Source organism: Hemicordylus capensis, chromosome 2 (genome assembly GCF_027244095.1).
Source record: "Hemicordylus capensis ecotype Gifberg chromosome 2, rHemCap1.1.pri, whole genome shotgun sequence".
NCBI lineage: Eukaryota > Metazoa > Chordata > Lepidosauria > Squamata > Cordylidae > Hemicordylus > Hemicordylus capensis.
Genome location: NC_069658.1, coordinates 254029517 through 254055863, shown reverse-complemented (window position 1 = coordinate 254055863; position 26347 = coordinate 254029517). Strand labels below are relative to the sequence as shown.

At 46.3% G+C, this 26347-nt stretch overlaps 1 protein-coding gene across 1 annotated transcript in view; it reads left to right on the top strand.

Annotated features, from left to right (window-relative positions):
* Positions 1–19058, top strand: part of LOC128346255 (von Willebrand factor A domain-containing protein 7-like) — a 49613-nt gene extending 30555 nt beyond the window's left edge. The window contains exons 14-18 of the mRNA XM_053299341.1: positions 4689–4893; positions 7997–8078; positions 12420–12643; positions 17719–17823; positions 18921–19058. Coding sequence (XP_053155316.1) covers positions 4689–4893; positions 7997–8078; positions 12420–12643; positions 17719–17823; positions 18921–18924 — 620 coding nt within the window. The 3' untranslated portion in view covers positions 18925–19058. The remainder of the gene's footprint in view (positions 1–4688; positions 4894–7996; positions 8079–12419; positions 12644–17718; positions 17824–18920) is intronic.
* The last annotated feature ends 7289 nt before the right edge of the window (positions 19059–26347 follow it).

Sequence of the window (26347 nt, the reverse complement as noted above, 5' to 3'; positions counted from 1 at the left end):
TGTGTGTGTGTGTGTTTGTTTGTTTGTTTAGATTGTGAGCCCTTTGGGGACAGGGATCCATCTCATTTATTTATTATTTCTCTGTGTAAACTGTCCTGAGCCATTTTTGGAAGGGTGATATAGAAATCCAATTATTAATCATAATCATAATGATAATAATAAATAATGCATCTCAAGGCTACAAAAGTTAAAATACAATAAAATTCCATAAAAGTTACATTTAAAACCTTAAAATCAGTTAAACATTAAAAACCATAAAACACTTTTTAAAAAAACCATTTAAAAAAGATAAACAGAAGCAAGAAAGCTGAGAAGCCTGGCAGACTGTAAGGGGTAAAAGCTAAATGACTTTCAAGGTCCCTCACAACTCTATCATATTATATGGATGGTATTGTGTGGTACAAGTGGCCCTCATTATTCACAAGGGTTCTGTTCTGGCCTACAACCATGGATAACAAAACTGCGGATAATGAAACCTTAAGTCAATGGGAATTGGGGAGATAGGTTCTAGGGATGTGCATGAACCGGCAGATGGCCGGTTCCGCGGTGGAGGGTTACCTTTCAAGGAGCAGGGAGGTAGGGATGTGCAAACTGGTTTGAATTCGAACCAGGGTGGTTTGAAGATTTGAATTCGAACCGAACAAGCCATCAGGTTCGAGCTGCAGGTTCGAATTTGAACCGAACCAGGGGGTGGTTCGATTTGAACCGGTTCGAACTGGTTCAGACATCCAAAAATTGGTAGGATGGTAGCTGGCACCGAGGGGTACCTGCCACCCAAACCCCAAAGCAATCGGACACTCACGGTTTTTTTATGAATTTTTGAAAATTATTTTTATTTTTTTCTCATAGGGTATAATGGGACTCGAACCAGCCCATTATTCCTTATTGTGTAGCACCCATGGGTGCCAACAACCATGCAAACCCTGAAGCAATTGGACACCCCTATGATTTTTTAAGAATATTTGAAATATTTTTAATTCTTTTTCTCATAGTGTATAATGGGACCAGAACTAGCCCATATCCCCTATTATGCAGCACCTAGGGGCACAAAAGTGAGTTGGGTGGTAGACAACCAGGGGTGCCTACTATCCACAAAGTTCCAAGGCAATCGAACACTCCTCTGATTATTGGTGAATTTTAAAAGTATTTTGGAATTCCTCATAGAGAATAATGAGGATTGCAGCAAATGTATAGCTTCACGTCGGTAGAAAGTGGTGTCCTAGAGTAGAGTAGAGTGTGGTGGGTGGTAGTTCCCAAGGTGGGCAAGGAAGCTATCAGAATTATTTGAAAGGAATGGGGCAAAGGGCTGATTTTTAAGTGATTTTTGAAGTGTACGCGTCTTTAAGGTTTTTCTCCATAAAGAAGCATGGAGGTGTCAGCAAATGTGTAGCTTCACATCAGGGGCAAAGGGGTGGCCTAGAGCAGAGTGTGGTGGGTGGTAGTGCCCAAGGGGGGCCAGGAAGCTATCAGAATTATTTGAGAGGTATTGGGCAAAGGGCTGATTTTTAAGTGATTTTTGAAGTTTATGTGTCTTTAAGGTTAGCAATGAGCGGATTCATGGTTTGTCATTGAAAATCTTATATGCTACCAAAGAATCTACACTCAGAACACTTCAGAAACAACAAAACCCAGTACCCCATGGGTTAGCAATCCCATGGGCTGGTTCAAGTCCCATTATACCCTATGAGAAAAATATATAAATAATTTTCAAAAATTCATTAAAAATTGTATGAGTGTCCGATTGCTTTGGGGTTTGGGTGGCAGGTACCCCTGGGTGCTAGCTAGCATCCTACCAATTTTTGGATGTCCGAACTGGTTCAAAATGGTTCTAAATGGTTCAAATTCAAACCGAACCAGGAGGAGGTTCGAGCAAAACCAAACCCGAACCACCTGCTCCTGGTTCGAACCTGGTTCAAATTCGAACCGAACCGGGCAAACTGGTTTTGTGCACATCCCTACAGGGAGGGTGCTCTTACCACCACCACCCCAGCTACGTTTCCCCCACCAGTGCTATGCTGAAAATCACTGGCACCGGGCAGCAGCATACCCTCTTGCCACCCCGGTCAGCATCAGACCAGAAGTGGCCGGTGCATGATGTGCGCACACACAGAGGCCACTTCCAGTCTGACCCTGACCAGGGCAGCAAGAGGGTATGCTGCCACCCCATGCCAGCGATTTTCAGCACAGCACCAGCAGGAGAGATGTGGGGATGGGGGGTGGGTAAGAGCACCCTCCCTACACCTAAAAGTTAACCCACCCACCCACCCCGCCGAACCGGTTTGGAGGTCCAGAAAAGGACCTCCGAACCCGTCCATGTACATCCCTATTAGGTTCCAGAGCCCAGGAAAATGACTGAAAAATCACTGAAAGGGCAAAGTAAAAGCAGAAATAAGGATGGAGCACAGCACTGTACCTTGGCCACCTCATATCTTCTAGTCTCCAGCTCCTCCAGCAATCTCCCCACCCCATCTCCTCAAGTAATGAACAGTCATGAAGCTTCCTCACCCCATCGTTGAAATCCAGCACTTAGCAGCACAAGCCCCTGGCCTGTCTGGTTCTTAGGCTGGCCAAACAGGCAGCCAAAAAATTTTTTTTAAAAAAATCAATTTCTAGGAAACACACACAGAAGAGTGTGTGAGGACCAAGGATTGAGAGGAGAATCAATTTTTAATAGAGAATTAAAATCAGTTGTTTAATTTAAATTGAATTTTAATGGCAATTTAAATTAAATGATACAGTACTGCAATTATCAAAAATAAATTTTAATTAAAAATAAAAATTTCATCAAAATTTCATACATGTGATAATTAGCATCTTGCAGGGGCAGCACAATGCTGCGAGAAGCTCCAGAAAATGGCTCCAAGAAGCTCCACCGGAATGGCTCAAAAACCGCTCCTAAAGGCCCCCAATGGCTCCCGAAGGATACCAAAGGCTACCCAAGGCTGCCAAATGCTACCCAAAATGTCTTTTGGAAGCACAAAAAACTCTAAACATGAAGACCAAAGCACTCCACCATCCTCCTCCAAACTCCTCTCATTACCCATGAGCAGATGTAGCAAGAGCACAGCCACATAAGGGCAGAACTGCACTGCGGAAAACCGCAGATACACAAAACCACATACCGCAGATAATGAGGCCGGGCATATCTTGCCTGGTACCACCTAATGGCGCAGCAGGGAAATGGCTTGACTACCAAACCATTCTGGTTTGAATCCCCGCTGGTAGGTTTCCCAGACTATGGGAAACACCTACAGTATATTTGGGCAGCAGCAATATAGGACGATGCTGAAAGGCATCATCTCATACTGCATGGGAGGTGGCAATGGTAAACCCTTCCTGTATTCTACCAAAGACAGCCACAGGGCTCTGTGGGCACCAGGAGTCAACACTGACTCGACAGCACACTTTACCTTTACATATTGCCTGACCGTGGATATGCTAAACCTTATCTGTGCTGAAACCACAGATAAGGAGGGCCACCTGTACTGGGTAATGAAAATTCACTTTTCCTCCTCCTGGAATGTTCTCACCAAAAAGTCCCCCTTTGAAGCAGCTATTTGCCCTGAAGTGGTTTATGCCAGCAAGTAGCCACCTAAGGGACAATGAAACTGAAGGGGGCAACATTTAGCAGGAACAGGGGCGTAACTATAATAGGGCAAGAGGAGACAGTTGTCTGGGGGCCCCCTGCCTTGGGGGCCCCCCAGAGGCAAGTCACATGACTGACTCCCCCAGCCACACACCCGCCCGGGCTTCCTTCAGTGATATTCATCCTCCAAAATTGATGTGAATGTTAAGACCTGGAGCTACCAGAACAGCATGTCTTTCTCTAGTACCATTAAATGACTTGCATCGTCCACAATTTACATAACCATTTTAAAAATAATTTAGGATGATGGCACATAGGAGAGAGAGAGATAAATTTTACTATGCTTTTTGTTATCACGATTCAGCATCGTTTAAGATTTCTTTACTTCATGAGCTGAGTCTCAGTGGGCGGGGTGGGGGGGCATTTTAAAGTCTCTGGGTCCACTCCAACCTTGCTATGCCCCTGAGCAGGAACATAGGGTGTCAAGCACAACTTGGGGTACAGCTGGCCTCACTGTGCCCCCAGGGTCCTTTTAGCTTTATCACTAAGCTGCCACCACATCCTTTGATAGGACAGGTCTATCAATGGCGAATAGTCTAGTGGCTATAGGCCCCTCCAGCCTCAGAGGCACGATGCCCCTGCATACCAGTTGCAGGGGGAGCAACAGCAGGAAAGAAGGCATGCCCGCGCTTCTTGCCTGTGGGCTTCCCAGAGGCATCTGTTGGGCCACTGTGTGAAATAGGATGCTGGACTAGGTAGGCCTTGGGCCTGATCCTGCAGGGTTGTTCTTATGTTCCCTTGTGAGAGAAATTATCCCCCCTTTAGCCCAAAAAGGGAGTTGCCTCAAAATTATGTTTTAAAATGTCTCAGAGCCTCTTCAGTAGTGTGTGGCCAGGGGGTGCATGGATAGATCGAACTGAGCAATCTCAGAACAAGTTCAAACAATTTTACAGAACTAGTTTAATTAAAAAAAGATTAGAAGGGTACTTCTGTACTTCTACTATATCCCCAAATCACCTCCAACTGCAGGACCAGTTCTTTCCACAACAATCCTATGCCAATAACTGTCCACACTATGAGGATGTTCTTCCTGTTTTCCCAGGCACAATGTCACCCGGAGAGAGCCTGGACCTCTCTGTTCTGGTGGTGAATGATGGGGCAGCTGCATCCTTCTCTTTTAATGTCTGGGATGACCTGGGTCTCCTGAGGAGTTTCACACCATCTGGGAGTCATCTAAATCCAGGTGGAAGTATCACCCTCACTGCAACCTTTGTGGCAGCTGGAGATAATAGCAGCTTTGCCTCCAGGTAGGAGACAGCATTACCAAAATGGTGGAAACCAAAGCTCCTCAGTAGTATGGGGGAGAGGGGTAGTCTGGAGTGAGAGGTCAATGTTGTGCCAGGATTTGGGGGTTCACAGGGCAGGAAGCCACAGTTTCAGGAGCTTGACAGTAGGGGATTGTGATGGTCCAAGGCCAAGATCTGAATTCGGTTCAGGGAGATTCATTGCATACTGAAGAGGGTCAAGCACGGTCCAGTAAGAAGGCTCACTACAAGGCCCACGGGTCTACAAAAACCACAGTTTACTAATGGCCTATATGACTTATGATCCATCAAGTCAAGCACTGCCCAGAAACCTTATTTTTGTCAAGTATTTGGTATGCAGTGCAATCCCAGTCACCACAACTCCAAGGTCTGTCAGGCTCCAGATGGGCTGCATTTGGTTTGGGGATAAGGTTGCTGATTGGGCAGGGGGCGGCGGGGTGGGGGGAGTTGGCCTTGCCTGATCTTGTTGTCCCTTCAACAATGGTTTTTCATAGCATGGAGACAAGCATTACCACCTGCTGACATCTCTAGATCATCCTGTTGTCAATGGCATAAGAGCAGGTCACTGGAAAAGGTGCCGTCTCTTCTTGAAGAGAGAGGCTCCACATCTCCTGGTTTACAGGAGTGATGTATATCTGGTTTACAGGCTAATGTAGGAACATAGGAAGCCGCCATATACTGAGTCAGACACTTGGTCCATCTAGTTCAGTATTGTCTACTTAGACTGGCAGTGGCTTCTCCAAGGTTGCAGGCAGGAATCTCTCTCGGCCCTATCTTGGAGATGCCTGGGAGGGAACTTGTAAATATTACAGGCATATATTATAGAGTTTTCCTATGTAAACTGCTTTGAGCACTTTTGTTGAAAAGTGGTCTATAAACAGTAGTAGTAATAGTTATGATCGGCAATTACTTTAATGAATGCACAGATGACACAGGAAGCTGACTTCTACAGAGTCAGACCATTGGTCCATCTAGTTCAGTACTGTCTATACCAGGGCTACACAACTTCGACCCCCAGCTTTGTTGGACTACAACTCCCATCATCCCCACTTACAGCGGCTAATGGTCAGGGATGATGAGAGTTGCAGTCCAAGAACAGCTGGAGAGCCAAAGCTGTGCAGCCCTTGTACTACACTGACTGGCAGGGACTCTCCAAAGCTTCAGACCGGTCTTTCCCAGCCTCACCTGGAGATGATGGGGATCGCACCGGGGACCTTCTGCAGGCAAAGCAGGGGCTCTACCAATGAGCTGCAGTCCTTCACGCAATGGAGATACAGCCCTAGGCAAGTGCCTGTCGGATAGTTTAAAGGGGAGAAGGGAATTTACACTAGGACTCCTGAGTTTCCTGGAAAGAGTTTGGTGAATTAGAACACTACTAGCCGACCCCGCACAGAGCAACTGTGCGCTCTTTGGGGCCAGCGGTTACCTCTCCCCCACTTCTGCCCCAGTCTCAGCTTCCGGGCCCAGCCACCTCTCCTCCCCACTGCAACTTCTGTTCCCCCCCCCCCCACTTTCTTTCCCCCCTCCTGGGCCTTGCCTCCGCGGCCAGGCTGGGCCCACCACCAATGGCCTCCAAGGCTGGGCTGCCGCCGTGGCAACCAATCCTCCTGGGTGCACCTCAGCCAATCAGGTGCGTCCGCCACCCAGCCAATCAGCTAGGCTCTGGGACGCACATTCCAAGGCACACCCAGGAGAATTAATATAATAGATGAGACTGTTCTCAAGAACAGCCTAACCCAGTCCAGGGCAGCCCATTCCAGGGGCAGCCCAGTTCAGGCTGGTTGTGTGGCGCACTGGGATCCCTGCAGATCCCAACGTCTCCATGCAGCCTAGCCTTCTTAAATAACCCAACTATTAGCCGTGGTTAAGGGCACAAGTGTGTCCTTAACCTGGCTGCTGGGTATTGTGTGTCTCCTCAAGATGTATGCAGCCCGAGGAGACACAGAGATGGGTGCCTAGAACACCCATCTGATGGGGTAGTCCCCAAATGCACTTGCACGGTGCATTGTGGGATGTGTGGCAGCAGGAGCCACTAGTTCCGGCCTGAGATCCATCCGCGCTCCTTCTGGGCGCTTCCCAGACTAGGACCTACAACGGGGTCAGGACATATCTCGGAAGTGTGCTTCCACACTCCCTGCATCATGACACCGCAGTCCCTAGGAGGACAGCAGGGTGCCATTCAAATGTCCAATGCTTTGTTGCGAATTTAATCACTGCGTTATGGAGCAAGGATGCCGTATATCCGGTGTTAAAAAGTTGCTGTTTTTTCGGGTTGTTAGTTGCCGTGAGACTGACCCCCACCCCGCTGTTTACGTTCCAAATGCGACTTGCCCAAACGGAGGCATTTTGCTGCTGTTCCAGCAGCTAGTCTGGAAAGCGCCCTGGAGGGCTGAATGTGTGGGCGTGTGGGAGGCACACCAGAGAAAAACAGCTTGGTCATCTGGAGGGTGGGGGGAGTTGAAAGCAGGCTTCCCCTCGCGCCCACCCGGCCTGCTGTCAGAGATTGTGAGAACGGCCTCTGTAAACTGGACAGCTGTGCTGGGGACCTGGAGAAGCAGCACAGTTAAGTAGTTAGCAAACTAGTTTGCCAAGCAGGTGTTCTTGTGGAAATCTCTGCCACAAGATGTGGTGACAGCCAACAACCTGGATGGCTTTAAGAAGGGTTTGGATAACTTCATGGAGGAGAGGTCTATCAATGGCTACTAGTCGGAGGGCTATAGGCCACCTCCAGCCTCAAAGGCAGGATGCGTCTGAGTAGCAGTTGCATGGGAGTAACAGCAGGAGAGAGGACATGCCCTCAACTCCTGCCTGTGGGCTTCCAGCGGCATCTGGTGGGCCACTGTGTGAAACAGGATGCTGGACTAGATGGGCCTTGGGCCTGATCCAGCAGGGCTGTTCTTATGTTCATGTGCAACCCCTCAACCCTCTACACCAGAGCTGCACATCTTCAACCCTCCAGTTGTTGTTAGACAACAATTCCCACCATCCCTAACTATTGGCCACTGTGGCCCACAACAGCTGGAGGGCCAAAGTTGTGCAGCCCTGCTCTGCACACTCCGTTCATAATCACTGTGTGTCCTTTCAGCATCGCAACGTTCACAGCGACAAGCTCTGCAGCCCAGAACTACCTGAAACTGCCCATCACCGTGATTCCTGAAATCGCCCTGGTGAGTCTGGATTCCACATTGATTGCTTAATATGTTTGCTGGATGTTCTAATCAGCTGTGTTGCCTCACATGGGAGAAACATTTGCTCCCCAGAAAGAGAAAGTATTTCTTTCATCATGAAATATGGTGTCTGACATCCAGACGAACAAAGCACTTGCACTTAGGTATGGTGCTACCTCAAGGCTGTCTCACGGGCCAGTTGTGCTCAGTTCCAGAGTGCTGCACTATTTCAAACACGTTTGCACTTGTGCAACAAGGTGCGTAACCTCTAGCATGTCTCACATTTTGCTGGGAACTGCAGTTCCAAGCATCCTCGTGACTTCACTCTGCTGTGTGATCTTCTTGCACTGGTGCCACTCATTGTGCAAATGCTCCCTTAGTCTGGAGATTAGCCATTTTTTGAACTGCCTTCCAGGACTAATTCAGGATACTGCTTTTTCTTCCACAAATAGTAGAACAGCTTTGCAAAGCTTCGCTAAAAGTCCTTCTGGGAGCCCCACTGTCAGTGCTATCCTACACTGAAAAGCACTGGGAGGGACTGATTCAATGGGGGCATTAAAATGGTGAGGTACTTCTCCATGAGCTCGGAGCCTGAAATATGGTACAGATGCAATCCAAGAGGGATAATCAAACTGGATAATCAAAATCCAGTTTTGATTATTAGAAAAATCTATCCATAGAGAGATTATTTGCATGTCTGCCCCTTGAAACAGGGAGAAAGGAGTGTACCACAATCTGGGTGAAGTATTTTTTTAGGCAAGCTAAGTAGCTGAAACCACATAAGAGTGTATAAGCTGTTAGCAGCCTAAGGCACCCGATGCTTGGAACTAACTCAAGCACCAGTTTTATTCAGACATGCGTATGCACGTGTACAGATATCTGTATGCATGTACATATTCTTGAGTGAATGACTGTATATCCTTTAATTTTGGAAGTGAACCTGGGGCAGGTCCCCTCAAATGCAGAGTATAGATAGGAAGTGTACTACTGTGATATCTTTAAAGGGACAGTGGAACGTAGGAACATAGGATGGAAGCTGCCATATACTGAGTCAGACCATTGGTCTATCTAGCGCAGTATTGTCTACACAAACTGACAGCGGCTTCTCCAAGGTTGCAGGCAGGAATCTCTCTCAGCCCTATCCTGGAGATGCCAGAGAGGGAATATGAAACCTAGATGCTCTTCCCAGAGCGTCTCCATCCCCTAAGGGGAATATCTTACAGTGCTCACATGTAGTCTCCCATTCAAATGCAACCAGGGTGGACTCTGCTCAGCTAAGGGCAGCATTGGATTAATCATAAGGCAAAATAAGCATGTGCTTAGGGCATCAAGGGAATGGAGGCACCACAGAGTGTTCCCCCTAACTATCATGCCCTTAACTCTTTCACTGGACATAACAACATAAGCACAGCCCTGCTGAATCAGGTCCAAGGCCTATCTAGTCCAGCATCTTGTTTCACACAGTGGCCCACCAGATGCCGCTGGAAGCCACAAGCAGGAGGTGAGGGCATGCCCTCTCTCCTGCTGTTACTTCCCTGCAGCTGGTACTCAGAGCCATCCTGCCTTTGAGGCCGGAGGTGGCCCACAGCCCTCACACTAGTAGCCAATGATAGACCTCTCCTCCATGAAGTTATCCAAACCCCTCTTAAAGCCATCCAGGTTGTTGGCTGTCACCACATCTTGTGGCAGAGAATTCCGTAAGTTGATTATGCATTGTATGAAAAAGTACTTCCGTTTGTTAGTCCTAAATTTCCTGGCAATCAATTTCATGGGATGACCCCTGGTTCTAGTGTTATGGGAGAGGGAGAAGAATTTTTCTCTATCCACTTTGTGTACTCCATGCATGATTTTATAGACCTCTATCATGTCTCCCTGCAGTCGTCTTTTTTCTAAACTAAATAGCCCCAGGTGTTGTAGCCTTACCTCATATGAAAGGTGCTCTAGGCCCCTGATCATCTTGGTTGCCATCTTCTGCACCTTTTCCAGTTCTACAATGTCCTTTTTTAGATGTGGTGACCAGAATTGTACACAGTAATCCAGGTGTGGCCGCACCATCATTTTGTATAGGGCCTTATAATATTAGCAGTTTTATTTTCAGTCCCCTTCCTAATGATCCCTAGCATGGAATTGGCCTTTTTCACAGCTGCCGCACATTGAGTCGACACTTTCAACGAGCTGTCCACCACGACCCCAAGATCCTTCTCCTGGTCAGTCACTGACAGCTCAGATCCCATCAGCATATACTTGAAGGTGTGGTTTTTTGTCCCAATGTGCATCACTTTACACTTGCCAACATTGAACCGCTTTTCCATTATGTCGCCCACTCCCCCAGTCTGGAGAGATCCTTTAGGAGCTCCTCACAATCCATTTTGGATTTCACCACCTGAAAGAGTTTGGTATCATCTGCAAATCTGACCACCTTGCTGCTTACCCCTACTTCTAGATCATTTATGAATACATTAATAAGCACTGTTCCCAGTACAGATCCCTGGGGGACCTCACTTCTTACTTTCCTCCATTGTGAAAACTCTCCATTTATACCTACCCTCTGTTTCCTGTCTTTCAACCTGTTAGAAATCCACACATGTACTTGTCCCCTTATCCCATGACTGATAAGTTTCCACAGAAGACTTTGATGAGGAATTTTGTTGAAAGCTTTTTGGAAGTCCAGGTAGACTATGTCAACTGGATCACCTTGATCCACACACTTGTTGACACTCTCAAAGAAGTCCAAAAGGTTGGTGAGGCAAGATTTACCTTTGCGGAAGCCATGCTGGTTCTCCCCCAGCACAGCCTGTTCTTCTATGTGCTTTACAATTTTTTCCTTGAGGATGCTTTCCATCAATTTGCCTGGAACGGACTTTAAGTTAACTGGCCTGTAATTTCCTGGATCGCCCCTGGATTCCTTTTTGAAAATTGATGTTACATTGGCTACCTTCCAGTCCTCCGGTACAGAGCCTGATTGGAGGGATAAAATACATATTTTGCCAAGGAGGTCAGCAATTTCACATTTGAGTTCTCTGAGGACTCTTGGATGGATGCCATCTGGCCCTGGCAATTTGTTCGTTTTCAGTTTTCCCAGACATTTTAGAACATCATCTCTTGTCACTTCTATCTGACTCAGTTCTTTAGCCTCCATCCCTGAAAAATCTGGTTCAGAAACAGGTATATGCTCTGCATCCTTTGCCGTGAAGATGGACACAAAGAACTCATTGGGCTTCTCTGCAACCTCCATATCCTCCTTAATAATCTGTTTCACTCCCTCATTGTCTAATGGTCCAACAGCCTCCCTGGCAGGTTTCCAGCTTCTGATGTATTTAAAGAAGTTTTTGTTGTTCCTCTTGATATTTTTAGCTAAATGTTCCTCAAAACTCTCTTTTCGCCTTCCTTATTGTCACCTTGCATTTCTTTTGCCACCTTGCATTTCACTGCCACACCCAACTTCAGTCGATTTTTTTGTAATTGTTTTTATCTTCCGTGTTCGACTTTACTCTGCATTGTTAAAAAATGTTTTCTTTGGCTCGGTGAGTGACTAAAGTTTCGAGAAACTACTAAACTATGTATCTGAAGTAAAAAGTCATTGATTTGTGAAAGATTACTGTAAAGAGCAGTACAAAATATTGATAATACTTCACGTAAAAGATGGTCGAATGTTACGATGTCTGACCTTGAAGATGAAATATTTTTCTCAGTCATTCCTTCTGTTGTGGCTATTTAAAAGAAATTATAGGCAGTGGAACTGTTTTGTTTTACCTTAAAAAATCTAGAAGAAAACTTTTAAAAATGTGAATAAATATTAAGGTATAAGTAAATAATTTGCTTGAGTCTTAATGTCTTGTCAGTTAAGCAATGGAGGGGGCCGAGGGGGGGCACCATTTTGGGGCTGTGCTTAGGGCATCAGTTGCCCTTAATCTGGCCCTGGCTAAGGGGACAAGTCATGCTTGCTACCACAAGACCAGCTCTCCTCGTGGCAAGGGGAAAACTTAGGAGCCACCGCTGCAGCTCCTAGAGCTTTAGAAGCCGCCAAGGAGGCGGCAAGAGAGCAGGTGGGGGGGAGTGAGGTGCAGGGTAAAGGCAGCCCGGGAGGCGGCCCCTGACAGTAAGCCCTTGCTCGTATTCTTTGAACATATTCACTTCATTATAGCTCCTTCCCTGGCAACCATGTATCTGTTCCTGCAGAATGCAAGCTGAATTTGCTAGCACATAAATAACTCTATCATTTCCCTTCCACTTGATTGGTATACCTATGTGTTGGCGGTGTTGTTTTACTAATGGCTATCCATTGCTATTATTGTGCTCCATTCTCCCAGAAGTATTACTAACATGTGCTCCATCCTCCAGGAAACCGACGAAATCCCACCCGTCCACAAGCTGCTTGACTTTTATATGCCTTGTGTAGGCAGTATCCAGCACCAACCTGACTGCTCTCGACACATTTGGCGCATGAGATTTTCTGCTAAAGATGCTAAGAGTGCTGTCACTGTCCGGATCAATGCCAACCCTTCTGGTCTGTCTTGCAGCCCACGGAGGAGTGATGACGACAAGGATGTCATCTGTCACTATCAGTAAGTGTATCCATCATTTCTAGAAATAGATACCATTGAGAGTGCAAAAATCAACCACTGATATGGAATCCAGCTGCTGGGGAAACAATCCTGCTCATTTTCAGCTTTTACTTTTTTTAAAAAGCTGGAGGAGTGCAGAGAATAGCATTGAAAATAAGTTGGCAACTTCGGTCAAAAGATTAAATACTTGGGGAGGTTAAATGGAGCTTTTAGTGACCAAAGATGGGATGGAACTTCTGAACTCAGCAAAACTCTCAGGCATTCTTCCAACACCTTCCTTTGTCACACTGATAAAGAACGTAAGAAAAGCCCTGCTGGATCAGGCCAAAAGCCCATCTAGTCCAGCATCCTGCTTCACGCAGTGGCCAACCAGGTACATCTAGGAAGCCTGCAAATGGTGGGGAGAGGGCAATGTCCCCTCCTGTTAGTGCTCCCTAGCATCTGGCATCCAGCGGCATGCCTCCTCTGATCCTGAAGGAAATATACAGCTATCCAGGCTAGGAGCCATTGATAGCCCTACCCTCCATGGACTTGTCTAATCCCCGTTTAAATCCAGCTAGCTTGGCCGCTATCATTACAGTAGGAGAGGAGAGCTGGTCTTGTGGTAGCAAGCAAAACTTGTCCCCTTAGCTAAGCAGGGTCTGCCCTGGTTGCATATCAATTGGAGACTTGATGTATGAGCATTGTAAGATATTCTCCTTAGGAGATGGAGCCACTCTGAGAAGAGCAGAAGGTTTCAAGTTCCCTCCCTGGCTTCTCCAAGATAGGGCTGAGAGAGAATCCTGCCTGCAACCTTGGAGAAGACGCTGCCAGTCTGTGAAGACAATACTAAGCTAGATAGACCAGTGGTCTGACTCAGTATATGGCAGCTTCCTATGTTCCTATGACATTTATCCAGTAGATGTGCACAAAACTGGTTTTGGGACCGGTTGAACCAGACCAGGTTCAAGTTTGAACTGAGCCAATTAGACCAGCTCAGAGCTCCACTGGTAAAGGGGAATCTGGTGAGGATTCCCCTTTACCAGTAAAGGGGCAGGGGAGCTGGCCTAAGGTTAGGGAATCCTCACCGGATTCCCCTTTACCAGTAGAGTTCCAAACTGGTTCGGTTCAAACTCAGAACAGTCGAGGCCAGTCTGGTTCAACTCCAAACCTGTCAAGCCCGGCTCGAACAGAGCCAACTCACACACATCCCTATTATCCAGCATAAATAAGGGCCAAGCTACATGTAACAGCACTTGAAGTGTGCTTCACCCTCACAGACTTAGGTCAGGGTGTGGTCTGAAGGCATGTGAAGCAGCAGCCTTGCTGAAGCGAAGCAGGTCTGTATCTGGCCAGTGCTCAGATGGGACCTAAGACCTCCCCACCACCACTGTTGTGAGTTCCAGCATGGGATACTGTTACTACAACTGAAAATCTTTATATACCACTTTTCAACAAGTGGTATATAAAGATTAATAACCTTTCTATACAGAAAAATTAAAAAAAAATGTTTCCCTGTCCCAAAGGGGCTAGTAAATCTGAAAAGGAACACAAGGTAGACATCAGGAACTATCACAGGAGGGATGCTGTGATGGATTGGACAGAGCCTGTTGCTCTCTCCCTGCTAAATATAAAAGAATCACCGCTTTAAGAGGTGCCTCTTTGCTCAGTTAGCAAACTGACCATTTGCCTGCTTGCTCCAGGTACTTGCCAGTCCTTGTACCAGCATATGACAAAAGCTATTGTTGGTCTCAGATCCCCACCATGTGCTCATGCAGCAAAATACAGGTGTGCAACCATCACACAATAATCCTGTACATTGCTTGCTTTCTTACAAGAAAGCATTGGCTATCTGTGAAGTGCAGCCTAAGATTAGCCAACAGCGCCCTCTTGAGTTTACCATTCGTTCCGCAAAACTAATTTTGCTGAACTAATTTTGCTAAACTCAAAACTAATTGAGTTCACCATTAGATCCCTGAGAAAGGAAGGGAAATACAAGCGTCCAGGCAGCAAACACTGCCTGGAAATGAGCTCAGGAAAGCTCGCTCAGGCTCTTTGGAGCCTGGGCCCACACCCATGTGCACGTGACATTACACGCACAGGGAGTCACTTGCGCGGCCGCTGGCAGGGCGGGACACAGGTCGGCATTCAGCTGGCTCTACCAGTGTCCACGACTGTGGAATTTCATTTCCCTGCAGATTCATCCAAGCACCTTGCTAAAGCATTCTTAAAGATTTTTTCTTCAAAATAGCTTTTGGTGACCAGCACTAGACTGAATGGTGATAGAAGTTTGCATTTGTTAGTTTTCACCCATTTTTGTTTGCTTTAGGGATCTCTTATACATGCTTTGATTTGATTTTTCTTGCCCCAGGATGAGATTATGAGATGAGGCATTAATTACATGGGGGGAGGGGAATCAATATTACACAAACACACCTTTCTGTGGATCCTGTCCAGTCCCTGGGCCAGTCATGTATCTCTCAACCTAACCTACCTCACAGGGTTGTTGTGAGGATTAAAATAAGCATGTACACTGCTCTGAGCTCCTAGGAGGAAGAGTGAGATATAAATGTAATAAATACATTAAAATAAATTTAAGAAAGTTAAACATGATATTCCAAATTCTGCACCAAAAAAACCCCAAGAACTCTCCCCCACAAAACAAGAAATACAGACCAGACTAAGGTATGTGAAAATTTCAGAAAGGTGCTAGACTATTTTGATATGAAGATTTAAATATCCACCATAAATATCTGATTATGCCACTAGACCAAAATAAAGAGATTTGATTTGATTTGATTTGATTATGTCACTCAGTCTCAACTTGAGAATTCAGCCAATGTCTTTCTGTCTGGACCACTCTATACCTAAAGCTGCCAGGTTCCTCACAAAGGATTCTTGGCCTATTGCTTCCCTTAAAAACTGGTACATTACAGATTGGATTTTAAATCAATAAAGCAACTTCCTAGCTTTAAAACTGTCAAGAGAACGAAGGTCTTGAAGAAGTGCTGGGTGTAGGACTTCCATTCCTACAAGACCACTCTGCATTCTTTCGGTCCTTCCACACAGAGCCTAGTCCCTGCATGATTGTAAATGTGTGCCCATTTCTCCTTATTCTAAGATCTCCTTTACTTTTATTCTTTGCTGTCCCAGTGCCTGACATCACAAAAGCTATAATATTTTTTTTTTAAAAAAAATTGCAAGTGAATTAACTGAGCAAAGGGGCACCTTTTTAAAGTGGCGGTTCTGTTTATTGAGCAAGGGAAGAACAACTGGCCTCCTCCATCCCCAGCACCGCATCCCTCCAGGGGCTGTTGCTGGTGTCTGTCTTATGTTTCTTTTTAGATTGTGAGCCCTTTGGGGACCTGGGACCATTTTGTTTATTTATATCTATGCAAACCACTTTGGAGACTTTTGTTGAAAAGTGATATATAAATATTTGTTGTAGTAGTAAAATATGTAAAATTAAGTATTTATGCTCTTTGACTCATTTTAATACAGCTTTAAAACAATCTCTTTAATGTGCAAAAACAGGATGTTAAAATAAAATAACCTTATAACCTTAATGAAATAACCTCAGACATGTAAGCAAAGCAAACGTTTAGTGTAAAACACCTTCCTCGTTGCTCTTTTCGGCATACCAAGTGGTAATACTTCAAGTTTTAAATACAGTGACTAAATTACAAGTGGAAACAAATGAGAAAGGAGAGAAGAAAATGAGCAAAGCTTTTAACCTTTTCAGTGACCAATATATTGTTCACGGGTAATTACCTATATAGCAGAGTATTTCAGGAGCTAACTCACTCCCATTACAGCAGAAGTTAGCAGGGTCTCAGCATGTAAATGCTAAGCATGGAGATTCATGTAAGGTTGAACTAATCTACTTTATTCAGAAGTACATGAATCATGATGACAGGAAAAGACCTGTATCTAACTTCTGGCTACATGTTGGTCAGAGAGAGCTGTATAGAACCATGGTGCTCAGAGAGAAAACTAGAAACATTCTGGGAAGAAGGAAGTCACTCCCAGGAAGTTCCTGAGTACATTTTATCAATAGAGGGGTCAGAGGCCGAGATAAACAGAAAAGAGAAAGGGACCCTAACTGTCTCTACGCCCAATGCCCCTAGTGGCTATTAGGGTTACTGGTGCAAAAGGTCGATGCCATCTGGAGCTGGATCTCCAACATATTTCTCATAGCTTCTCTCATCTCTTCCTTTACATTAATATTTGGTTGCAACTGCTCTATGAACATTGCTTCTTTGATCTAATTAAATTTGGTACCATTAAATTCCCTTCAACTGCTAATATTGACACTTGTATTACTTCTCCGTGATGTTTTTCTCTCATGTGCATCACCCATGGTTTAGTTCTATTTTTATTATGCTGCATATCAGCCAAATGCTCTCTCTATCTTTTCATTAATGGCCTTCCTGTTTCTCCGTTATAAAACACTGTACATTCTATCTTATACCTTGCACCTAGTTCGACAAATTCAAGACTTGCGATACAGTTTGTTGAATTGTGAGTTGATCCAGAAGAGACGGGCTATGTACTACCTAAGAGGTAGGAGTGTGCAGAACATTCCGAGGTCAGAATGTTCCATCCCCAAATGGGCCATTTTGAGGGTTCTGAGCTTGGAACAGAACACCCCTTTAAAGGGGGGTCTGTTCCGAACTTGGAACAAAACAACCCGCTCCGAGGTGGAATGGTCTGACCCTGTTCCCTTCTGACAGACCAGGGTAATTCCATTGGAACAACCGACTCACCTGGTTGTTCCAATGGAATGTTTTGCGCCTTTTGTGTTTTGAAAGAGATCATTTTCATTTGTGAAGTTTCGTCATGCGCATTTCATCACCATGATATTGTTTTCATTTTAATAATGTTTTTCCCTTGCCATATTTTGGCTTCCTGCCTGTATGTAATCATGCCACTTCATCCTGCACCGCACTTCTGAGAATTCCCCTACACCAGCTTCTCAGTTCCTTTGTTCCAGGTCATGTAATCTCTGCCAATGGTGAACACTCATCAGAGCTTTGCCTCCACTCAACCCTCCAGCTGAACTTATCTGTCTCATACATTTGCCCCCTGCCTTGTAGGTCAGACTGCTGTTCTCCTTATGCAGAGGTCCTGGTCAGTGATGAAAGTGGGAATACAGACACATTCACTGTGGACTACAGACAACCAAAACCCACTGCAGCCTAGTAAGTAACAACATATTAAAACTTACTAACTTAACTCATGCGGAGCATCTACGCACCAGTACTTTATTGCTCCTCTCACCTCCTTCACAGCCCCCCCTCACCTCAGAGATCTCTCCACCCTCACCTGAGCCACACTCCTGCTCCTCCATCCCCCTCACCCCACTTGGTCACTCCTCCATCCCTTTACTCCATCCCCCTCACCCCTCTTGGTTGTGGCTGCAGCACTGCTGGCACCTATTGGCCAAGCTGCAGCCCCCTATTCCCAGAGACCTCCCAACCCTCACCCGAGCCCTGCTCCTGCTCCTCCCTACAGGAGCAGGAGCAGCAGCGGTTGACCGGGCCCTTCCTCACTGCCGCCACAGCCATGGCTGCTCGTTCCCCTCACGCAGCTGACAAGCAAGTTCCCCTTGCCTGCCTCCCTCCCTCTGCCTCAGTAACCCCAAACAGCAGCAGTAGTTGACTGGGCCCTTTCTTGCTGCCAATAGGCGCCACCATTGCCGCTCGTTCCCCTCGGGCTGCTGTCCTTTAAGTAATCAATATTTGTTCCCAACTGGTTGGTCCTTTATTGACAAGTTTCATCTTTGCAGCCAGAGCAATTGCTCCTCCTCCTCCTTTTTAAAAATCACAATTACACTATAATCAGAGGTTGGCAACTTTGGCTCTCCAGCTCTTACTGAACTACAACTCCCATCATCCCTAGCTGCCAAAGGGCAACTTTTCTCCATTGCTGCTTCTCTGTGCCAGAGTTGCACCTTTTGAACTTCTGTCTCACAAGCAATTAGTCAGAGCACCAGGGGAAATGTGCGGAAGTCCTGTATTCTCTGGGAGGGAAAAATCTAGTACATTTTTAAAAATGTTTTAATGTTTTAACTTTTTAACTTTCAACTTCTAAATCTAGATTTACCTGGATCCTGTTTTTAGTTATTCACTTTTTAAAATTAATGTTTTATTATTATTTTGCCATTTTTGTGAGCAAACCTGAGCAGTGTTGCACTGGAGATATAAATATTTTAAATAAATCAAATAGAGGAAGGGAGGGCACTGGCTAAAATATTTTATGACCTTCATATAGAATCTCTCTCTCTCTCTCCTGACAGCTAAGCTGCATCACGTGAATATCCTTATGGCTAATAGGCTATGGAAGGTCACGTTGCTAGTTTTGTGGCACCATTATATTGGGAATAAGATACCACCCAAAGCCCAAACTGATCAATGATAACCTGGCCACATCTGCCATCTCCATTGCACACTGAGCCAAATAAAACAAATTTGAAAAGCAACTGTGTTTGTTTACAACTTCTCTTTTGATCACATATATGTATTTACTACTAATATTTTACTACCATTGTTTGGTCCCCAGGCACACCCCTTCCACTTTCCTGGAAGAGGGCACAACCAGTAGGCAATGTTCATTCCATACTAAAGAGATTGGGCTACACCACAGAGAGAAGGCTTCATCCTTCCCCCTCTCCAGCACAGCATGCCCCTTTGCAGCTATCTTGCCACTGGAAAAGGCCTCAGGTACAAAGGACCAGGGGTGCAGATAAATGGTAATGGCACACACAAGAGACCCTCCTTGCCTGTGATTATAAGCTGTTCAGATTCATGAGACAGAAGATTATCCTTCACTCTATGGGAAAAGATAGTCCCTTGCAGCCTGCCTGGAACCACAAACACAGGGAAGTTGTCAAATGTTTGGCAGACCACAATGCATATTAGGTGCGCTGTCATTGGCTGGTTGTACAGGCCTGGTGAGCAGCATACAATGGTGCTTCTCAGCTGTTTTGTGACAGTTGGTGGATGCAGCTTGATGGATGCTAGAGTTGCTACAGTTGCTAGAGAAGGTCCAGCCACCACAATCAGTAAAGGAAATCCAGGGGTGGAGCCACTATTGGGTGAATGGGTTAAAGAACCCCCACCCCCAGCAGCCGCGCCTCACGGCCCCAGACACACATCCCACATCTGACGTCAGACATGGGGGTTGTTATTTCACTCCCCAAAAGGGCTGCATGGCCCTGTTTGGGACTGAAATCAGCCCACGCTGCATTGGCAGTGTGGCCGGGGTGACTCTCCCTGCCTTTTAAAGGCAGGGAGAGCCGCTCCTGGCTTCGCTGCCAACACAGCAGGGCCGATCTCCCACCCAAATGGGGACATGCGTGCCTCGTTTGGGAGGGATGTAGGCCCGCTCTGCATTGGCAGAGTGGCTGGAACTTTAAAGGCATGGAAAGTCGCTCCAGCCTGTGCTGCCCAATGCAGTGCGGGCCGATCTCCCTTCCCAACGGGGCGTGCGTCCATGTTTGGGAGGGAGACCATGCCCCCGCACCTGACAAAATATGTGGGCATGGCCAACTGGCCCCCTGCGTCTGCATCAGATGCAGGGGCGGGGCCAGGGGACTGCGGCGGTGGCCAAACATGGGCCGCTGCTAGCCTCCCTCTGTACCTGAGGAAATCAATCTCTGCCTACATTGAGGACTGCTCTAGAGTGTAAGAATCTGGGTACCCACGACACTCATCATCATGTCAGCCAGTTTCTGGTGAAGATTCTGAAACATTCCTTGAAGGAGAGTAGAAAAAGCTGGAGGGTATCTGGTAATTTTTCATGGTCTATCTTTCTTTGGCCACTTCTAGATAGTAATTTATCCCAGCAACGCTTACAATGGGACATTCAATGCAGAGGTGCACCTAGATAAATTTGGAGCCTGGACCTAGGGACCTTTGGAGCCCCCTACTACCAACAACAACAACAAATATTTATATACCGCTTCTCAACAGAAGTTTCCAAAGTGGTTTACATAGAGAAACCACCACCACCAGATAAGCATCATCCCCCTACACAGACACACACCATGGCACACGCAGTATTTTTTAACACATGGATTCTTGAAGGCACAAAGAGCAACTGAACTCACAAGAATGTATGGATATAAAACAGGTACGTTTATACAAATATGCATTAGCAGAAACATAGCCCCATCTCACATATTTCTTTACCCGCTCCCCTCTCTGTCTCTAAAGCGGAGGACACATTTGGCACAGGTCACAATCACACTCTGCCACCTAGCACAATGCAGGCTGGCAGCGTGGCAACCACACCATCTGGGACAGACTATAGAGGATTTGAGGGGCTCCAGGAGGTATAGAGGCCTTGCAGAAGCGTAGGGAGGCTGGTGGCGGCCCATGTACGGCCGCTGCCGTGGCCCCCTGGCCCCACCCCTGTGTCTGATGTCAGATGCAGGGGCCGGGCTAGCCATACCCCCGCAACTGACATCAGACATGGGGGCGTGGTCTCCCTCCCAGACAGGACTACGCGTCTGATGTCAGACGCAGGGGGCGTATCTGGGGCCATGCTTGTGGCCCTATTGGTGGTGGCCTGGGTTCTTTGAAGGGGGTCCACCCCTGAGGCCCTGGACATACACCTGGAACTCCAGGGATAAGAGCACCTCTGATTCAACAGGGATGTCCATATGATGTTAAAGGTCATTATGCAATTTCTCAGCACCATCTGCTGACAATCTGTGAAAAAGCCATGCCTTTTCAAATACTACTCCAAAGTAGTATTTGGAAAGACATGGCTTTTTCATGGATGGTCAGCAGATGGTACTAAGAATGTATACAACATCCTTAATGACCAGGGGCGTAGTGAGGTTGGAGTAGGCTCTTGGACAAAAAGCAAAGATGGACCCCTGTCCCCTCTCCTTCTTCAGAGAGGCTTGAGGGGCAAGCTGTCAGCTAGCTGGTGCCCCCCCCTCAGGAATCTGGGAACATTTGTCTGCCCCCACCCCTTGTTCACCTGTGGATACACTCCTGTTAACAACATCTGATTGCCCCATTAAATCTCCTGTCGGAATTTGTGCTGAAGCTGGAGTAAACTACTGTAGTGTCTGGAAGACTCCTTGTAATGGCTAATTTTCCCTAGACGATGAGCAATTAGCTGCTACAAAGAGATAAGATGAGCATTGATAAACAACTGACAGAGAAAGGTGGTCAGTAGTTTACAACGGGCTCCAACTATTTACTAGGGACAGTCCCTATTTTCTGGAATCTGTCCCTCATAAATCACGGTCCCAATTTGTCCCTGTGTTTACCTCTTGGAGATGACTTGTTCAATTTTTCTCCACTCAGTTTTTACAGAAAAAACAGACAATGTTGTGGCCAACATTCCAGTGGCTGACATACCAGACAATGCAATATGGGTGGTAGGAGCACAGACTGTGCTGTTGCACATGCATGACCAACTGAAAGTTGCACAAATGCAGTTGTGATGAGGGGAGTTGTAAAAGAGTGTGTGTGTGGAGGTATTTGTGTGCAGCCCTCCTATGGTTGCTGAAGGTATTTGTTTTTGTATTTCCTTCTGCTTCCTTTACCTTGCTGCTACCATCTAAAGACATTGTGTTTATGTACAAGATTTCAGGATCTGTATACATTTTGTTCGTTCATTCATTCATTCATTCATTCATCCATCTATCATATTTTTATACTGCCTGATATGTATATCTCTAGATTTTATCTTCCATTGAGGTAATGTGGTGTTATAGGCATTTGAGGGGGGGTGGTCAATCAATTGACTCACAGATTTCTTTTAGTTGAATAAAACAAAAGTTTATTTACAAGCTCTGCTATTGTCTTGGTTCACTACTGAAAAATGGGGTTGCTGTCTTGCTGGTTACAAAACTGTTATTACACTCTACAGTATCTTTTCTCACATACAGGAGGTATACACAGCCCCATAAGGGTCCCCTCAAACGATTTCTCCCCACAGTTTTTACAGCTGGTCCAGTCTTTATACTTTTGTATCACACAACCACACACAGGTCTCCCAGCCTCTTCTCACTCAGGCTGTTCTTAGTAACTCCACACAGTACCATATTTACCCAAATAGAATACAGCTCTTAATTTAAGATGACTTAAATCTTAGATTTAAGTTATATCTGTATTTACCCCAAAGGAAGAGGATTCTGAATTTAAGATGGCCTCCTGTCATAGCTCCTACCAGAGGAGGAGGGAGGAGGTCACTGGGATGAATCCTTGACTGTAAGGGATTTATAGTAGGCTACCAGCATCCACTTTATTTTAATATGGGACAAACCACTCTCTCCATAAAAGATTTGGGGGGGGTGTAAAATGGCAAAACCCTCCCTAGAAGGGGCTGAGCATTCCTAGGCCTCCAGAGGTGTGTGCCTAAGGCAGATCCAGAATGAAGAGTAGCACATTTCACCAAGGTTTTATTATTAGATTAAAAGAGAAAACACGAGTATGCAATAAGAACAATTATCTTTTCATAAAGCAGTTTATAAGAGAGAGAGGTTTTCATTAACTAGGCAACTCAGATTCAGGCAATACAATAAAGGAAAACTTCCCTCACACATCTAACTGAATTGGTCCCTTGATCTTCCTGCTGTCTCCAGCCTTCAGCAGCTTCCAAAGGCTTCCACAGGGCACTCTTGGGACAGAACAGAAAAAGCTTTCTCTTCTTCTGCTTGTGGCTGTGAGTGTCATTCCCACCCAGTCATCTGGATTGGTCCTTCTGTTTTGATTTTCCCAGACTTTGCCCCTTATTAGGAAAGGCCCACCCTCCCAGTAGTTGCTCTAACCTCCCTCAAATCCTTCCCATCACTACACTCCACAATTTCTTGTAGGTGAAGAATGGCAGTTCAGTCCCCAAATAGCAAAGCAAAACCAGTTTGGCGAGAAAGTAGCAAAGCAAGAGGACTTGAGACAGTTCTTTAGTATTGAAGAACTACATGGATTTATTTAAAGAAAAGGTTACAAACAAATGTGAAAAGGCCTGCAGCATAATTTGAACTGTAGCTTATGGCTGAAGAGAGAGACCAAAACAGCCATCTCTGGAGAGACAAAATGGAGACTAACACTGGAGGAACAAAGAGGGGAGGAGTCTGGCACTTTTATCCATGACCCTAACCCAGGGATTCTCAAACTTGGGTCCTCAGGTGTTATTGGACTTCAGCTCCCATAATCCCCAGCCTCAGTGGCCTTTGGTTGGGGATTATGGGAGTTGAAGTCCAATAACACCCGAGGACCCAAGTTTGAGAATCCCTGCCCTAACCCCTCCCCTAGTGGTCACTATGAGACAGTGCAGCTGAGAGCTGAAGCTGCCAGGGTCCTAGCTCCAAAATTTCTATCAAGGAACTTGGGAAAAACCTAGTCTTGGATTCAGGTAAATACAATAACTGAGCTTTTTTTCCAAACAGCCCCTCACCCCCCCCTTCTCTTTCCCATCTGCTAGGAGTTTCCCACACTGGCAGCAGAGGTTTTCTTTGCTGGTGCAGATAATATGGAAATTACCCCCTTCCATACCAAAGTAAACTCTAAACATAACACAATCAATTTCTCTTCCAGCCTTCTTTCACCACAGGGTCACCCATTATTTCCAATGGCTGTAGAAAATCACAGCATTGTGCAGAGGTCAGCATGATGGGAAATGGATCCCACATTGAAGGATTTTTGCCCAAGTGGGCACTGCTTGAAAAAGAGTGAGGCTGTTCACATGAGCAGCCCTACCTGAGCTTGTGCAGCCCTACCAAGGTAGGGCTGCTCATGTGAAGTGCCAGGATCATGGCCAGTCCCAGCGCTGCTCCGCTGAGTAGCCCAGGAATTTTCCCTGGACTATTACCCAGATAGGAGTGCATGAATGTGCCCTTCTACCAGAGATTCCGATTGTGTGGATCACAAAGTCGGGTGCCTAGAGCACCCAGCTTGAGGGGGAATCCCTGAATATATCACACTCCTTGTGCATTGCATTGTGGGATTTCTGGAGGCCAGGCAATGTTTCCCCAGCATCCAGAACACCACACCTGCGGCAGCAGTAACCGTGTGTGCAGCGGTGCAGCACCGGGCTAAGGAAGATCATTGGGAGGGTGGAGTGGGTATATTCCTCCTGCCTTCCCCTCCCCAGCTCTCCCTAGCCACCAGGGATCTCGGTCATGTCAACAACCTTAGTGAAGATCTCTGCTGTAGTTCTTCCTCAGTCGTGTTAGTTCAGTATCAAGCCTAAGGTGAACAACCCTGCTATTACTGAGGCTTTTGTAGAATATTAGCTAGAAGTGGGAAACAGACTCGTCATAAACGCTACCGGTGGCAAAGTCCAGATGGATACCCTAGTGTCATGGTCAGGCTGGACTCATGAAGGCTTTCTCCAGAATCAGATATGGGAGAATGTTGTGTTTGGACTAAGATTACAGCAGTAAAACTGAAGGACAAAGGCTGGGTCAAGCCAATAAAAACTGCCAGCGGGGAGCACAGTGGCAGCTGGGAGAAAGTGAAGGCAGAGTCAAAACAGCAAAACTTAAAGCATAGCTAAGAAGGCATTCAGGAACCTGGGAGGCCCATGCATGATGAAAGTGAGTGAAGGGAACCAGAATATGGAGAGAAGCTAGAAATCCTTACTCAGCAATTAAACTAATTGGGCGCTTTCCGCATTACACGCTGAAACTGTTTCGCAACGTATCCACTAAGTGTGTTTCTGTACTGCCAGAGATCCGACACCACTTGCAGCGAGGTGTGGTCCATATTTCTGATGCCCTAATTCAGATTTTATTACTGCACTGCAGAACTACAATGTTGCATCTGCATTGCAGGGAAGTGCAGTCTTTTTCTGTTGTAGGAGAGTTGCAACCATGTTACCCTGGTGTAAGTGGCATGGTGTGGACAGTTAAAGAACATAAGAACAGCCCTGCTGGATCAGGCCCCAGGCCCATCTAGTCTAACATCCTGTTTCACACAGTGGCTCACCATATGCCTCCAGAAGCCAAAGGCAGGAGTTGAGGGCATGCCCTCTCTCCCGCTGTCACTCCCCTGCAACAGTTTGGGGGGGCACCTGTCCATATCGTCCTTTCCCACTTCAATTTTATTTGTCTCTTTTTGTCTCTTTTCATTTTATCTCCTCCCCCCTAATTTCTTATAACTTTTACACTGTGCGAAGGGGGAGCAGCAGGAGTGTGGGCGGAGCCTTAAGAGCTGAGAGGCTCTGCCCGAGCTTGCTTTACTCACCACTTTGGAGGAATAAAGCAAGGGGGACAGCTACCTTAACTCCCCTGTCGTGACCCTCTTGTTCAAAATTGACCCGATCCCCAACTCCCCTGATGTCTATCTAGGGGCCCTCTCCGCCTTTGTTTGTTTTGCTGGATTGCTTGTGCAAGGGTGCAACGCTGCAGGTAAATTTTTGTTTTTGAACTGCGCTTTCCCTGATGGCTTTGCACAAGGGAGAAGGGGGGGGATTTAAGACATCACGTCATTCCCCCCGCCTCATCCACAACCCCACTGGCGCAAAAATTGGGCAGGAGGAGGGGGCAGATAAGGCAAATATGGACAACCCCCCACCTGGAAACAATGTTGCAATGGACAGCAATATGAACGGCCACCAGCCTACCATTAAGTATTGAACAACCCTTTACTCGCGGGTTGAAACCGTTGCATCATTCCATTGCACCTTACAATGCTTCTACCGGAGCAAAGTTCATAATCTGGAAAATGCCTGGGTGACATTTGGCCAGTCATAATCCCTCAC